The 17,059-nt window shown below is 45.3% G+C and overlaps 1 protein-coding gene across 10 annotated transcripts in view; it reads right to left on the bottom strand.

Moving 5' to 3' along the window:
• Nucleotides 1-7,704, bottom strand: part of IL2RA (interleukin 2 receptor subunit alpha) — a 52,576-nt gene extending 44,872 nt beyond the window's left edge. Inside the window, exon 1 of one of the 10 annotated variants that reach the window (XM_033208629.1) lies at nucleotides 7,260-7,704. In XM_033208629.1, the coding sequence (XP_033064520.1) occupies nucleotides 7,260-7,323 (64 nt within the window). In that variant the 5' untranslated portion in view covers nucleotides 7,324-7,704. The remainder of the gene's footprint in view (nucleotides 1-7,259) is intronic. The other 9 variants (XM_033208626.1, XM_033208627.1, XM_033208631.1 and 6 more) reach the window with 9 other exon arrangements.
• Nucleotides 7,705-17,059: the final 9,355 nt, after the last annotated feature.

Below are 17,059 nucleotides of genomic sequence, written 5' to 3'. Positions count from 1 at the left end.
CCTGGGACTCCAGCCTTGTGGTGTGTACATGGCTCAGGCTGGGTCAGGGAAAAAATGTGGAGGTAGGGAAACAAGACCCAGGAACTCTTTGGCTGCCATCCAGGATCATGTGGTGCTGGCAATAAGTGATCAGTGACCCACTGCACCAAGGACATCTACTGGGGACAAATGACACCTGTAGACACTGCAGGGTTGAAGCTGGGTGAGAAGTACTCACATGCTGTCTGTCTGACCAAAAGTATTCATTTTTGTCCGAGAATCTGAGACTCATTTTGCTTGGCACACACACCCAAAACTGCATGTATGTTGAAATATGGCTCACTATGTAGTTGTCCTGGCAAACGCCTCATCTCTCTAATTGGTCAGCTCACTACTGATGGAACACGGTCCATGTATATGACTCCAGCAACATCACTAGAAAATACCATCCTCCAGCCCTCTCCTGATATTCAGAACCACCATTCAGAGCCAGGAGGTCCCAGGGCCACCTTCTCTGAGAATTTTTTTTCTAGTTCTCTGGGTAGCATGTTACTCTCCCTATTCTGATCATTTATGACATTCTTTGCAATATTTGATCTTTCCCAGATTGGTTTTCCCTTTTTCTAATTTTTTTTTTAAGAGAGAGTCTCACTATGTTGCCCAGGCTAGTTTTGAACTCCTGGGCTCACGTGGTCCTCCTGCCTTGGTCTCCCAAAGTGCGAGGATTACAGGCGTGAGCTATCATGCTCAGCCTATTTTCTCGTTTCACTCGCAAGTTCTGTGTGGGTAGAAGCAATGCATATTTCATCTCTGACATGATAGCCTTGTTACTCAAAATGGGGTTACTCAAAATGCACCAACAACATAGGCCTCCTGTGAAATCTGTTTACACCAGAATCTTACGCGCTAACCCCTAACCTCCCGAGTCAGAATTTGCTCCATGACAAGATCCCTGAATGATTTCTGAATACACTAAAGGTTGAGAAGTACTGCTTGAGCACACCTGTTCCTAGTGAATCAGATCAACCTGAAAATCATTATTCCATCTCTCTAATTTGGTGAGTTTCAATCCTAAGTGCAGTTTGGAAGTATTCAAGGAACTGAAGAGAAGGTATTGTGATGTTCAGTTCTGTCCCCCAGAGAGTCCACTTAATTCATCTTAATTAGTCTCAGACATCACTTTTTAAAGCATCCTGGGTGCACACTAACGTACAGCTGGCGTTTTGAACAATTACTTTCCACACATTTCCCAGTGGGAACTGTGTTTCTTTTTGACAGAAGCAAACCCCAGAGTCGCCTTGAGATCAGTCAAAAACTGGAGTAATCTTAGAGTGGAAAATACCTAAAATTTCTAGAGATAATTATGTTATTGTTTTCCCCTAAATGAGTGAGTTACTTGAGAATATGGTGGGGGGTTCGGTGGGGGTTATCGGCAAACACTGTTGGCTGACTTCAAGATGGGAGCCACTCAGCAGAAGTTTTGTCTCCCGTGTTAAACTGTGAGCATAAGAGGACAAGAGCTGGAACTTTCTTCATCTCTGTAGTCCTCATGCATGAATGGATGGATGAAGGAATACCACTGAGAATTCATGTATAGATTGCAGATATGCAGGGAATATTGAACTGAAATTTAAGAGGGCTGGATTCAAGTTCAGCTTCGATGTGAACTCTTTCAGTGAAGAAGGTCTTATCATTTTTAGAAGTAATCAACTGAATTAAGATTCTCTTTTCTGCTGGGCACAGTGGCTCATGCCTATAATCCCAGCACTTTGGGAGGCCCATACAGGTGGATGACTTGAGGTTCAGAGTTCAAGACCAGCCTATGCAGCATAGCAAAAACCCCATCTCTACTAAAATTACAAAAAATGAGCCAGGCATGGTGGTGCACACCTGTAATCCCAGCTACTCAGGAGACAGAGGCAGGAGAATCGCTTGAACCCAGGAGGTGAAGGTTGCAGTGAGCTGAGATTGCACCACTGTGCTCTAGCCTGGGCGACAGAGTGAGACTGTCCAAATAAGAAAAGATTTCCCTTTCTCTTCTCTCAGGGAACAGCCTGGGATAGAGAAGAGAGACGGGTTCCAACTCATGTAAAACTTCTCCAATGGGAGACAAGGACATTCTTTGAGGGGAAAATTCCTACACAAGCAAACATACAGCAGAGGATACCGCCCCCACCTGTCCAGGGCAGGAGCACAGTGGATCACCTGCTGCCCTGTGTCTTGGGGCCTCTGTCCCTGGAATCTCACTGATGGAAATGTACCAGTCCCTCGGGGCTCCCTTTCCATGTCACCCTCATGAAGCCTTCTCTGATAGCCCCACGCTCAGTAGATCTTACCACATATGACTTGTGCTACTATGATTATATACATGCCTTTCTCCTCACCAGCTTACGACTCTCTTAAGGATCAGGACTATGTCTTGCTCGTTTTTACATTTCCTATAGTACTGAAAGGGGACATAAAAGGTATTGGATAGATTTTGAGAATTGAGTGAGTGGAGTTTTTGCCTTGACACCTGCAGCTGCAGCAATTACAAAAGCAATGGGTCATGCTGGCTGCCGGGCAGTACTTCCTCAGAGCTGGAAAGAACCCGCAATGAGACATCAGGCTTTGGTGCATTGACACACTAAAGTCGCTCAACTCTGACCCTGCCAGTATGTCTTCATTTGGGAAACTTGTTCATCCCAAAGTTCCCCAGCTTGAAAATGCCTTTTAAGCAGAGCTTATTTATTTCCTTTCTGGAATTCTTGACATAGAGTGAAGGAACTGGAAGGGAGTTTCAAGATCCCTGGGTGACCTCCTCATTTTACAGAGAGAAATCTGTCAAAAACTCATGGCCTCCCGGTGTCCTCTCCTCAGTGTTTTGGCCCACTTTCTAATTCCTGCAAGGTTTATCTTCCTGCTAATTCCATTCCCTGTGACCTCAAGCAACATGCCTCATTTCCTGATGAAAATTCTCTCGTTATCTGTAAAGTTTCTGCTCATCCTTGGGCAAGAAGAGGAGCGGGGAAGGAGCTGGAACAGCCACCACATTGAGGGACTGCCTGCCTTGATGATGTCCATAGCTAGCAAAGGAATGACTCCAACAAAAAATCACGAAGAGTACTGGGCGTGGTGGCTCATGCTTGTCATCCCAGCACTCTGGGAGGCCAAGGCGGGCAGATCATCTGAGGTCAGGAATTCGAGACCAGCCTGGCCAACTTGGTCAAGCCCTGTCTCTACTAAAAATACAAAAATGAGCCAGGCGTGGTGGTACATGCTTGTAATCCCAGCTCCTTGGGGAGGCTGAGGCAGGAGGATCGCTTGAACCCGGGAGGCAAAGGTTGCAGCGAGCCAATATCTCACCACTGCACTCCAGCCTGGGCGACAAAGTGAGACCCTGTCTCAAAAAGAAAAAAAATAAAAATCACAAAGATGTATTCAGAATACCCAAGCCTTTAGGCAAAAACCAGTCTAGGAATACTTCTCTATCAGGGGAATGGGGTGGAGGAGTTACAGAGCCCACCAACCATTGTATATGAGCACCTCTAACTGACGCATTCGTGAAACTCATTCTTTCGGTGCAGAATTGTGAAGTCACTTTTTTTCTTTTTCAATTCTCACATCTAAAATGAAGCATACGCACAGGTGATTTATCAAACTGTCTGTTTAAGGCATGCTGTTTTAAGGAAAGTAGCAACTGTCTCATGAAGCGCTCCCAATGTTTAGGAAAGCCCTTCCAGCCTCAAGACACGTCTTAAAGATGAATGAAGTAACAGTAGCAATAATACTTCGGGATCTCAAGAAGTTGAAAGATTAAATGTGAAGGGTTAAACATTTTGTGTTTGACTGACAAAGGCGAAGATGGGAAATTCCATTGTGGGCAGTTGTCTTTACAAGAAGGGATAATTACACAAACACATGATCTCAATGGGTTTCCACACTGTTTTTTTAAAGAATTATTTTTGAGTCTAGAGGATAAAGATTTGATCACAGAATTCCTAGAATGAAAGAAAAATGATCAAGGGACATATAAGCTCTCAGAATTTCCACAGTTCTGAGAAAGGTGCCTTCAATAACGTGCCATATTGGTAATACCAGGAGAATTTTCTTTCTGACTACATCCCAGGGCCCAGTAATATAGAGACTAAAAACACTCAAGTTGACTAATACGTCCTCACAAACCCTTGCCATGTTAAATGGTGGCTTTGGAAATTTTCAGAATGAAAGTCTGTCCTTATGAATCAGCTAGAAATTGCATCTGTTGACAATCTGATTTCATTAGAGAACACTCACCCTGAGGAATAAAAAGTCTGATTTGTTTCAAGACAGGGTTCCTCTTGGAGAAAAAAAAGTCTGTGATGAGGTGGTTTCTTACCCTGGAGTGATGCCACAGAATTCCTGTTGATTCCAGAAACTCAACCCATGTCATTGTCTTTGGCCACTGGGTCCTCATTTGCCTCATGATTGGACAATTTTAAGAGCCTCATGACCTGTCTGTGTGCACCTGATCTCTCTCCACTCTATGCCAACCTCATCTCCATAAAGCTCTAACCCTGTTTGCAATAAACAGAAACAGAACAATCCAGGGAGACCAGGTTCAAACCCTGGCACTGTCACTGCCTGTGCCAGTCTGAGTTTTGGGTTCTTCTTCATTTAGGGGTTCATGACATCCATACTGCAAAGTGGCTATGAAGATTGCAATAAGACACACATCTGGCATATAGAAGTTACTTTATAAATGGTAGTTTTAAATTTTCTTGTAGTTCTTAATTGCCTACTAAGTGAAGTTAAGAAGTTATAACTAGGAGAATTCTCTTTCTGACCACATCCCAGGGCCCAGTAATATAGAGGCTAAAAATGCCTAATGCCTTAGATGATGCATTTTACCTCATCCTAACTTTCCAGTTTGAATTTCCCATATCCCCACCCTCCCTGTCCAGGGCAGGAGCACAGTGGACCACCTGCTGCTCCCTAAGGCGCTCCTGTGTTTTGGCTTATAGGGGCCTCTCTCCCTGGAATCTCATTGATGGAAATTTACTGGTCCCTTGGGGCTCCCTTTACATGTCACCCTCATGAAGCCTTCTCTGATAGCCCCACGCTCCGTAGATCTTACCACACTCTGACTGGTATTGCTGTATTTATATCTATGCTTTTCTCCTCCTCACCTGGTTATAAATTGCTTAAGTGTCAGGGCTATGTCTTGCTCATTTTTGTATTTCCTATAGTGTTGAGAGGCAGATGCTGTATGGATAGATGTTGAGAATGGTGTGAAAGAGTCCTTATGGGACTCTACTTCCCCTCCTCCCACCAAAACCACTCAGACCCTTGGATAAGTCACCAATGGCTAGAAATAACACGAGTTTACTTGAAATGTGTCTTCCAGAGGCAGAGCATGATTAATTGTCAAGATTTTGCTGTTCTTGACTTGGACTGAGTTAGCAAAGACCCTGTGGACATAGAAATCACATTGAAAACCTTCCTAAAAGTATACCCTTTTTATAAGAACGACACAATGGACTCTGAGGACTAAGGGGAAAGGGTGGGAGGTGGGTGAGGGATAAGAGACTATGCATTGGGTACAACATACGTGCTTCGGTGGTGGGTGCACCAAAATCTCACAAATCACCACTAAAAAATGTATTCATGTAACCAAACACCACCTGTCCTCCAAAAACCTATTAAAATAAAAAATATAGGCCAGGCATGGTGGCTCACACCTGTAATCCCAGCACTGTAGGAGGCTGTGGCCGGTGGACCACAAGGTCAGGAGTTTGAGACCAGCCTGACCAACATGGTGAAACCCCATCTCTACTAAAAATACAAAAATTAGCTGGTCATGGTTGCACACGCCTGTAATCCCAGCTACTCAGGAGGCTGAGGCAGGAGAATTGCTTGAGCCCATGAGGCGGAGGTTGCAGTGAGCTGAGATCATGCCACTGCACTCCAGCCTGGGCGACAGAGCGAGATTCCATCTCAAAAAACAAAAATAAAATGAAAAATATATAATAAGTAAATAAAATGTCCTCTTTAAAGACATTCCTACATCTGGGCCAGCACACAGCCCAGCATGACTTGGCCACTTCCCCTAAACAAGCAAGCAGACTCCTTAAATGCATCATCATGTTTCATTTCTTAATAAATTATTTCTGCAGCCAGTTAGCATTCTACTTGTCATTGTAGACTTTCAAAAAAAACTATAAACTTTCTTATCTGTCTTCCTGAGTAAGCAAAGGGAAGACATTATTAGAAAATTCACACTCAATTAGGAAGAGTGGTTTGAGGTAGAAGTTGGTGGTTTTTTATTTCTTTTAAAAAAAAGTCTTGGCCAGGCACGGTGGTTCATGCCTGTAATACCAGAACTATGGGAGGCCAAGGTGAGTGGATCTCTTGAGCCCAGGAGTTCAAGACCAGCTTGGGCAACATGGCAAAATCCCATCTCTACAAAAAAATAAATTAACCAGGTGTGGTAGCTTGTGCCTATAGTCCCAGCTACTCAGGGGGCTGAGGTGGGAGGATCGCTAAGCCTGGGAGGCGAAGGTTACAGTAAGCCAATATCGCGCCACTGCACTCCAGTCTGGCTGACAGAGATGGTGTCAAAAAAAATTTTGAGAAAATCTATTTGAAAGAAGGAATGAAATTTAAAATTTGCATATATAAACACATATACACATACATATCATGTATATACATAGTATTACGAGAAGTAGTAATGTTCTAAAAGTGAGTATGCATATTTTTAAAAATTTCTGTAAAGTTGCACTTGTAAGGAAATTCCTGGGTATTGTTTCCTGAGGTAGTAAAAGCAGTGAATACAACCTTGAAGCTAAACTTTTCTGAGATCTTAAATTATCCCAGTGTTTGATATATGAGTACTGATGTCTCCAGCAAATTAACCTGAACTTAAAGAGCTTCCTGATAGCTTCTTAGCTGGGGGGTGGGAGTGCAGAGAAGAAAGGAAATTCATTGAAGAATAAAAGATAATTTCTTGAGGAACCTGCTCATCAGGGCCCTGTTAACATCCAAGTATCCCAAATATCATGCCACACCATTCTTCCCAGAATTAATCGTCAAGGACTGAGAAGGACAGGAGAACCTAATGCTATTTCAGGCTCTCTTGACGGACCAAGGAACACTGAGGCATAAATTGGGGTCCCCGTGGGTCGCGGGCAAGAGGTGGAACCCAAGATTCAACTCCCTTCTTGGAACCATCTACCTGGGGACTCCCTCTGGTTCTGTGGCTGGGGAGAGGGATGCCCATCAGCCTTCCTGGAATTCCGGGGGCACCCACAGGCCCTTACCTGCCTGGCAGCCAGGCACCGTGATGAACGTGAGCAGTCCCCACATGAGCAGGTATGGATCCATCTTCCTGGCCCTTGGGACCTGCCGGGACAGTGAAGAGAGGTCTTTCTCTGCAGAAGGCCCAGTTGCCGTCAGCCTCTTTTTGGCATCGTGCTGGAGGATGTGGGATGGGAAGATCGTTCCGCCTGGACTGTCACCCTTGTGGGCCCATCCAGTCTCTATCGGAGTCAAGAGTTGCTCTCTTTAAGTATTGGGCTGGTGTGTTCAGCCAGGAAATGCCTAGCACTCTCTTCTCTCATCTCAAATATAGGAGTGTTTTTTTTTTTTTTTTTTTTTTTTTTGATGACAATATAGTTTGCGGTAATTTTTCAAACCAGGTTTTTTTTTTTTCAAGTTCAATTGCTGGAGGTGTGGGCTGGGGTTGATGAGAAGGATTGAACTTCATTTATGAATCCTTTCTTCAGCTACACCCATAAAAGGAGAGGGAGATTCCCCTGCCGTTGAAGGTAGGGTGAGCAAGCACTTCTTGGCAGTGGTCTCACCCAGCACTTCGTAAGCTGAGTCCTCCCCCAGGACTGTAACGTCCTGAGGAGTCAGCAGGGACCACTCGGGATGAAGGAGCAAAGTCCTGCCAAGATTCTGGTCAGGCAGCCTCCAATATTCAAATAACGGAGACGGATGCAGCGAACCGATGGGTCCTGAGAATTCGTAAATAATTCCCCAAGACTTATAACCTGTACTAGCCATCATCATTTCACCATGGTTCCCTGGGCTTCGGAAACTGCATTGTCATTTATAAGGTGTTTTGCTTCCAGATTTGTCTTTCTCTTAAAGGATCATGCAAAAAGTGGGCTTTGGTTTTAAACTTTGGAATTTTTTGTAAAATTCAGTCTTGCTTATTTATTGATCAGAGCTCTCTTCTGATTATTGTGAAATGGTTGACTGTGTTTTGCTCCTTGGAAGTTTGTCTAAGACTTAAAGCCATTGCATAGTTAGAGCAAAATACAATTTTTTAAACACTAGAAAGCAAGCAAAGACAGTAACAAAAAGAAAACCATCCGGGCAAGCAAAGGAATTCATGGTCCCAAAATGCATCACGTCGGCTGGGCCTGGTGGCTTATGCCTGTAATCCCAGCACTTTGGGAGACCGAGGTGGGTGGATCACCTGAGGTCAGGAGTTCGAGACCAGCCTGGATGACATGGTGAAACCACTGTCTCTACTAAAAAAAAAAAAAAAAAAAAAATTAGCCAGGTGCAGTGGCACATGCCTGTAATTCCAGCACCTCGGCAGGCAGATCACCTGAGGTCGGGAGTTTGAGACCAGTCTGGCCAACATGGCGAAACCCCGTTTCTACTAAAAATACAAAAATTAGGCATGCATGGTGACGGGTGCCTGTAATCCCAGCTACTCGGGAGGCTGAGACAAAAGAATTGCTGAAACCCAGGAGGTGGAGGCTGCAATGAGCCGAGATCGCACCACTGCACTCCAGCCTGGGTGACAGAGTGAGACTTCTGTCTCAAAAAATTTATCAAAATGTGACAAGATTCTCTGAAATTCCACAGCAGGTGTAACTTCCTCTCTAGGAACGTTTCTCACTGTGCGGGCGACTGCTTCAGTAGATGCTCCTAGTATTCCCACCAAAGTCAAGCTCCTTTCTTCTTGGGCGTGGAACTAGAATGAACTTCCCGCCTCTCCTGGAAAATAGCTTATGCTTTAAGTAGTTAATGAATTGTCATTCTAAAATATTTAAATTTATGCTAATGTCTTTGTTGTTGTTGCTGTTGTTGTTGGAACGCAATGGCGTGATCTCGGCTCACTGCAACTTCTGCCTGACGGATTCAAGCGATTCTCCTGCCTCAGCCTCCAGAGTAGCTGGGATTACAGGTACTTGCCACCACACCTGGCTAGTTTTTGTATTTTTAGTAGAGATGGGGTTTCACCATGTTGGTCAGGCTGGTCTCAAACTCCTGACCTCAGGTAATTCACCCACCTCGGCCTCCCAAAGTGCTGGGATTACAGGCCTGAGCCACCATGCCTGGCAATGACAAGATTTTTTAAAGGCCATATCACAAAGCCCCCCCCAAATTTTTCTGATAAATAAGAGGCCCAAGTCTTGGTTCTGAGATGGACCATGGTGAAACAAGTCATTGAACTGGCTTTTCTGGCTCACCTTGCAGATGAACGCTCTGTCGTCGTTTGCTGACACTGAGGTTTCCAGTTGATGCTGCATGGCACGATGCAGTGATGTGAGAGGAAGTGGGGGGGAGTGCAAAAGCAGACCCATTTTGTCATGAATTGCCCAAGATCTCATACTGAAGCTATAGTAAAGCTTCTGCCCTTCATGAGTTTACAGGTGAAATGGAAAGACACTTGAGTGTCTCTTCCTCCAGGAGGCCTTTTCCACTCCTTTCTACTCCATCATAACACCTGCCGTGCTGCATTGCAATTCACTATCTGTATCTTTTTCTTTCTTCTAGCTGCTGTTAATCTTGTTTGGGATTAGAAACTCTTTTTTTTAAATTTAAGTTCCAGGATACATGTGCAGAACGTGCAGGTTTGTTATATAGGTATACGTGTGCCGTGGTGGTCTGGTGCAGCTACTCACTTGTCCTCTAAGTTCCCTCCCCTCACACCCCACTCTCACCCTGCAGCAGGCCCTAGTGTGTGTTGCTCCCCTCCCTGTGTCTATGTGTTCTCATTGTTCAACTCCCACTTATGAGTGAGAACATGCGACGTTTGGTTTTCTGTTCCTATGTTAGTTTGCTGAGGATAATGGCTTCCAGCTTCATCGATGTCCCTGCCAAGGACATGATCTCATTCCTTTTTATGGCTGCATAGTATTCCATGGTGTATATGTACCACATTTTCTTTATCTAGTCTCACTGATGGGCATTTCAGTTGGTTCCATTTTGCTATTGTAAATAGTGCTGCAGTAAACATACGGGTGCGTGTGACTTTACAGTAGAATGATTTCTATTCCTTTGGATATACACCCACTGATGGGATTGCTGGGTCAAATGGTATTTCTGATTCTAGATGCTTGAGGAATTGCTGTACTGTCTTCCACAATGGTAAAAACTCTTAATTTGATAGAACCTTTGGTTTCTCTCCTTGGAAAAAATGCACATCCGCACATACCCTAGATAAATCCGTAGGAAGTTTCAGGGGCATGATGGGTACTCTGTTTTGTTTTGCTCTGTTTTGTTCGAGACAGGGTTTCTGGGGAGCAGTGTTGCCCTCTCAACTCACTGCAGCCTCTACCTCCTTCACTCAAGTGGTCCTCCCACTTCAGCCTCTCAAGTAACTGGGACCACAGGCACGCACCACCAGGCCTGGCTAATTGTTTTGTAAGTTTTGTAGAGACGGGTTTTCGCCATGTTGCCCAGGCTGGTCTCAGACTCCCGGACTCAAGCGATCCTCCCACCTCAGCCCGGCAGATCCCTGGAATTACAAGTGTGAGCCACCGCACCCAGCGGTAGTGGGCAATCTGAACTTCAAAGGTCCAAGGATCTCAGGTTAAGGTGTCGAACTGTGGGCCTCTAGAGGACAGCCCTATGTCCAGGTTATCTGTGAACTTACGTCACCTAACACAGTGCATAACACATATGGGTGTCCAACCACAATGTATGAAGCCACATGTGCATACAAATATAACTAGCATATACTAAAGCAGTTTCAGACAAATTCTTTGTGAGGCAAATTCAAAGTTTTGTTTCAAACCTGCTGCAAGGAGGTAATTTCCAATAAGTCCAGTTCAAAGATTTCTTTCCTAGTAGAGGGCTTTTTTGTTTTTTGTTTGTTTGTTTGTTTGTTTGGGGAAAGATGTGTAGATAACATTAGCAGATTAAGTTCAAGTTCAAGTAAGGAACATTTGGTTAAAGGTAACTAAGTTCATCCAGGGACAGCTGGTCAACAGTGCAAGCCGCGTCTCACTTCATCAGGAAATTGCTCAATTCTATTATCAGAAATGCTTGGTACTTCCCAGAAGAAACTGCTCATCACAGCGGACAACAAATTTCTGACCCAGACTGCCTTCCCTTAGCTTTAAGACCACTTTCTTTCTAGATGTACAGTGGGGCGAATACTAATGATTATGATAAGAAAAGCAACTGAAATTTAGGAGGGAAAAAATGCTGAGCTGATGTGATCAGGCAAGGCCCACGCATTGCCCTTGAAGGATGGATACGGCCTTGGTAGATGGTTCCCGAGGAAGCAGTGTGGTCCATAGTTAACCAGAAGTAGAGTGGGGTAGAAGCTGAGGGCAGAAATGTCAGCTGAATTCAGAGTCAGGTGGACCTCGAAAAACAGAATAAGATCTATAGACTTCAGCCACTGAAGCTGTCTAACCCGGGCGAAACATAGCCCAGTGATGTGATAATAAGGCTGAACTGGTGTGGTGTGCAGGGGAGATTGAGGCATGGAGATGCTGAAATACTCTCCAGGAAGGAAATAATAAGGACTGGAGGAAGGTGAAATCAATTGGAATGGCAAGGAGGCTTGATGCCAGAATATCAGGCAAAGGGAAAACGTGGTTTTTAATGCCTGGATATGGGGCAAGAAGCGGGGAACAGAATTTGTGAGCTTTGGCCAGGAGAAAATTCACTGATACCAGCTCATCAAATGGATTGGCGAAATTCAAGTGCGTGAGGCTGAGGTTAGGAGATGGCAGAGAGGCAGCAGCATTTGTGGACAGGAGTTCATCGTTCACTTGGGTTCTTCTCTTGTTCCTACAATGTTGGACAGTCCTTGAAGACAGCATTTATTATCCAGACAACTGTAAAGTGTGACTTGCCACCTCCCAGCCCCAACCACTCTAACGAGTTTTCAGCTTGCAACAGAAATCATTTCTGTATATTAGAGTCTAGATTGGGGAACGGGGCAAAGGTGTAGAGGAAAAAAGGGGAGAGGTGGTGAGAAATCAATCACCTTTCATTTTCCTTTACATACCCTCAGGGCTTGTTAGTGGTCACTTCGACAATGTCCATAGAACTGGCAGGGTGCGGTGGCTCATGCCTGTTTTCCCAGCACTTTGGGAGGCCGAGGTGGGCAGATCGCCTAAGGTCAGGAGTTCGAGACCAGCCTGGCCAACATGGCGAAACTCCACCTCTATTAAAAATACAAAAATTAGCCAGGCGTGGTGGCACGCACCTGTAATCTCAGTTACTCAGGAGGCTGAGGCAGGAAACTTGCTTTAACCTAGAAGGTGGAGGTTGCAGTGAGCCAAGATCATGCCACTGCACTCCAGCCTGGGGGACAAGGGCCATTCTGTCTCAAAAAAAAAAAAAAAAAAATGCCTGTAGAACCAAGTGGCATAGATGTCCATATGAAATGAATAACCATGAATAATTGAATGCAGAAATAAAAAGGAAGGAGGAAGGATGGGATTAGGAAGGAGGTAGGAGAGAAGTGAACACAGAAGGGATAAGGAAGGGGGTAGGAGAGAAGGGAACACAGAACTGCTTGGTGATGGACACCATAGCTTGCTCACTTTGACTGTTGAGGACGTGTCACTCTGGAGACTACAGGATGCCAAGAGGACCTCTGTGCTGAATCCCCTGGCGACAGTTTTCAGGGATTAAAACACTGGTGCTCCGAGGCTCACTTGGTGTGGTGGCATAACATGCAAATTAGAGGTGCCCGGGGTGAGAAAACTTGCTCTGTAGAATAAAAGAAATGCTGGTTGATGACGGAGAAGTCAAGTTGAGGAGACTGGCAGAGAAAGGACCCAGAGTGGGAAGAGCAGGGGAGCTCTGGAGAAATAATTAAGAACTTGGAAGAAAATTTAAAAATCATTTGAAGATAAGAGTTTGCAATATGCTTTGTAATGTTAACTCTTCTCCCCAACGGCCCACAAAAATCTTGAGTAAAATTCCCATTTTGTCTTCATGCATTTTGGAGTTGAAGGAGCTTTGAGGACATTTTGAAACATGGAGCGTGACTTCCTCTATGAGCCAGGACTAGCGGGAAGCCTGTTTAGTCCTGGAATCACGGGGTTTCTCCCGTTTCCCAGCATCTCCAGCAGGGGAGCAAGAGGAAAGGAAAAAGCGAAGCTGAGCGTGGTAGCGGGTTCCTATTATAGTCCCAGCTACTCAGGAGGCCAAGGCTGCAATGATCTGTTGTTGTGCCACTGCACTCCAGCCAGGGCCACAGAGCAAGACCTCACCTCTAAAAAAAAAAAAAAAAAAAAAAAAAAAAAAAGGGCCTGGCGCGGTGGCTCAAACCTGTAATCCCAGCACTTTGGGAGGCCAAGGCAGGAGGATCACGAGGTCAGGAGATTGAGACCATCCCAGCGAACACGGTGAAAACCCGTCTCTACTAAAAATACAAAATAATTAGCCGGGCGTGGTGGCGGCGCCTGTAGTCCCAGCTACTCCGGAGGCTGAGGCAGGAGAATGGCGTGAACCCAGGAGGCGGAGCTTGCAGTGAGCCGAGATCGCGCCCCTGCACTCCAGCCTGGGCGACACAGCGAGACTCGTCTCAAAAAAAAAAAAAAAAAAAAAAAAAGGAGGGGAGGGGTGGGGGGAAGAGGAAAAGGTGAAACCCAGATCAAATAATTTCACCTCTGTCACATAATCCACCAACAAACGTTGACAGCAATTAATCAAAGCATTATGCTAGAACCTGTGGGGAGAGTCAAGAAGCTAAAATATAGCCCTGCACGGAAGATGCTCGCAGTCTCCACTTAAAAGGGGAGGTGACCGCTCGCATCTGCAGGGATTCGTTCAGCCATCAGGCCTGCCCTGCACTACACCCTGGCGCCACATGAAAGCAGCCTCACTCTCTCATCTTAGACTTTCTTTTCTCTAGAGGAGTGATGTGCTGAGCTGTGGTCTCAGAGCCAAAATCCAAACAGGAGAGAACCCTTTGCTTTCTGGGAGCATGGCAGTGGAAGGACCAAAGCAGTTGCAGAGAGCCTGCTGTTTATGTATTGGATGTTCTTGTTAGGCTTAGTAGGAGGTCATTTTCCCAGGCCTGTGGCGTCCCCCAGGATTTTCTCTCCTTTATCTTGTTAGACGTGGACCTGAAATGTCCACATGAGGTCCCACGAATTACATTTTACTTAGCTCATGCACTCCTGGGTGTGCCCTTTAGTATAATTCAATTCAGTACATATCAATGTAGGATCCAGGAACAGGGAGCTCTTGCCCAGGGTCTGGGAGAAGCAAAAACAAACAAAGAAGGGTTTTTGCTCCCAAAGCGCTAGCGATCTAACTGTGGGAATTTGGATTGGAAGCAGAAAGCCCCCAATTAATTGCAAGCACATCTGTCAAATTGATAATCCCATCAAAAGCAAATGAACCATTGCAGGATAAGCCTGGAGCACGAGGGTCTTCCATCTTTGCTTGTTAAGCGGATGGTGGATGGGTAGATGTTACTGAGATCAGTGCCTCCCGTGGCTGACAGGCAGGCAAGACACTTCAGATTCTGCCCCAGTTGGCACTACGCAAACAGGATTATTTCTCTCAAAGTGGTGTTGAGAGAACACTGCTGCTAGTTCTACGAAATCTACAGGTGCATCCTGTTATTGTGGCACTGAGTTGAATTTCTGCAGTTTGTAATTTCCACCAGATTTTACTAGACAAGGGCACAGGGGTCCTGTGGAAAACCAAAATCCACTATGAATCAAATAAACCAACTCTACTCAAATGTCTAGTTCCCAAGCCACTATTGACTTGTGGGTTGTGCCACCCATAAAACACTGGGAGAGAACAGGTGGTTTGTATGAATCATGAACTGAATGCCCCGTCCCTAACAACTGAAAACTGACTTTATTAACATTTGCGGCTTATGGTGACCAGTGCTGTTGTCAGAAGACCCCCTTTCCATTTGAGTGGAGGACGTATTTGCTGGGGGGATAGTAGCAAAGCTCTGTGGCCACTTCTGTCATGATTTTAGTTCAGGGACGGATAATAGAGTTTATCTCTCAAGCCAGCACTGATGAGTTACCGATGGCGGCCCACGACAAGGATTCCAAAGCCACGTTGGAGTTCAGTGGGCTGTGGTCTTTGCAGGGAGGTGAAGGCATGCTTGTGTCACATTTTGTCTAGACGTCTGTACAGGTTTTCAGCTGGCTTCCCTCACTCAAACATGTCTCTCCATTCCACCGTTCTTATCCATTGCTTCCAGTTTAATCTTTTTTTGTCATTTGTTTTGACTGAGTCTTGCTCTGTCGCCCAGGCTGGAGTGCAGTGGTGCAATCTTGGCTCACTGCAACCTCTGCCTCCCTGATTCGTGCAATTCTCCTGCCTCAGCCTCCCAAGTAGCTGAGATTACAGGCACCCACCACTACACCTGGCTGATTTTTTTTTTTTTTTAAAGTAGAGACGGGGCTTCACCATGTTGGCCAGGCTGATCTCAAACTCCTGACCTCAGGTGATCTGCCCACTTCAGCCTCCCAAAGTGCTGGGATTACATGTGTGAGCCACTGTGCCCAGCCCCAGTTTAACCTTCTTGAAGAACACTTTTCCTTTATCTAAAATGTAACGTTTTAGGAGTGTCCATAACGTCTTTGAAATTAAGCCCAAATTTCTTAGCCCGGTATTCAAAATCCTTCATAACCTGCCCTGGCCTACCTCTTCAATATTAATTCTTCGCTGTCCTTCATCCTGTCTTTGCCACAAAAATATCCCCAAGCGAACCACAGTACAAAACAAAAATCATCAACTGCTCACTGTTCCCATAACACCGCCTCCTCTTTTCTTGGTTTCCTCTGTTAAATCCATAAGCCCAAAGCTCACTCACTCCTTAACACCCAGCTCCAGTGCTACCTACTGAAGGAAATCTCACCGCATCCCTCCCTCTGGAAGTGCTCCCTCTCCTCTGGGCTGTTCCCTTACCTGCATCTTAGGAATATTGAAAGTAATCGCTAGCATTGATTAGGCACTTACTACATGGCAAGCACTGTGCTGAGAATGTTGCATGTCTCTCCTGCTGACTTCTCACAGCAATCTGGCGGGGAAGGCATGCCATCACTATTTCCATGTTGTAAGTGCAGGCATTGCATCTCACTGTGGTCGTGAAATACCCACACTCACATAATTCGTTAGGAGTGGTGTCATGTCTAGGTCTCAGGTCTGTCTAACCCTTACACATGCCACAAGCCCATCACTCTCAGGGCATTTACCAATTGAGAACTGCCTTGTAGCCCTCTGGAGATACAGCTGATCATTCCGACGAGGCTCTACGCATCTTTAGAGAGAGGATATGCCTCTAGGTCACCTTCTTACTCCTAGTGCTGAGTTCAGTGCTGGTAATGGAATTAATACTCAGTCATTCAGCATTGAATGACTGTATGCAGAAACTTTTTAGAGCTCTGGATTTGGGAAACACGGTTAATGGGATATCAGCCTTCACTGTATTTCATCAGGCTTTTACTTTGTGGAACTGGGTTTGAGAAAAAATATCACTCAATTGTGGCCCAAGTCCAGAGTCCACATTGATGCAATATGCTATGAAGGGTTTGACGGAAACCTTCAAGTGTCCGTAGGGAGAATGGTCAGTACACTCAACCATGAATTCAAGGACTAGTATGTAATCAACCTGCTGATGTAAATTCCTCCTCCTCCCTCCTTCCTCTTCCTCCACCTCCTCCTTCCTTCTTTTTTGTGGTTTTATTTAAAAACAAATAAAATGTGCACATGAACCGTCTAATCGTTTTGTTTGCTGCACAGCTTGCACTAGGATTGGTGACTCCAATGGGCAGCTGGGCTGCTGTTTCTAGGATGGTTCTGCAGTTCTTGGGGGCAACATTGCGGGCAGCCTCAGCACACTGAGATGTGTTGCACCTCAGCAGCACTT

The sequence above is a fragment of the Trachypithecus francoisi genome, unplaced genomic scaffold (assembly GCF_009764315.1).
Source record: "Trachypithecus francoisi isolate TF-2019V2 unplaced genomic scaffold, Tfra_2.0 Lachesis_group9, whole genome shotgun sequence".
Classification (NCBI taxonomy): Eukaryota; Metazoa; Chordata; class Mammalia; order Primates; family Cercopithecidae; genus Trachypithecus; species Trachypithecus francoisi.
Note: the sequence above shows the minus strand (reverse complement) of the source record. Positions and strands in the feature narration are given on the sequence as shown.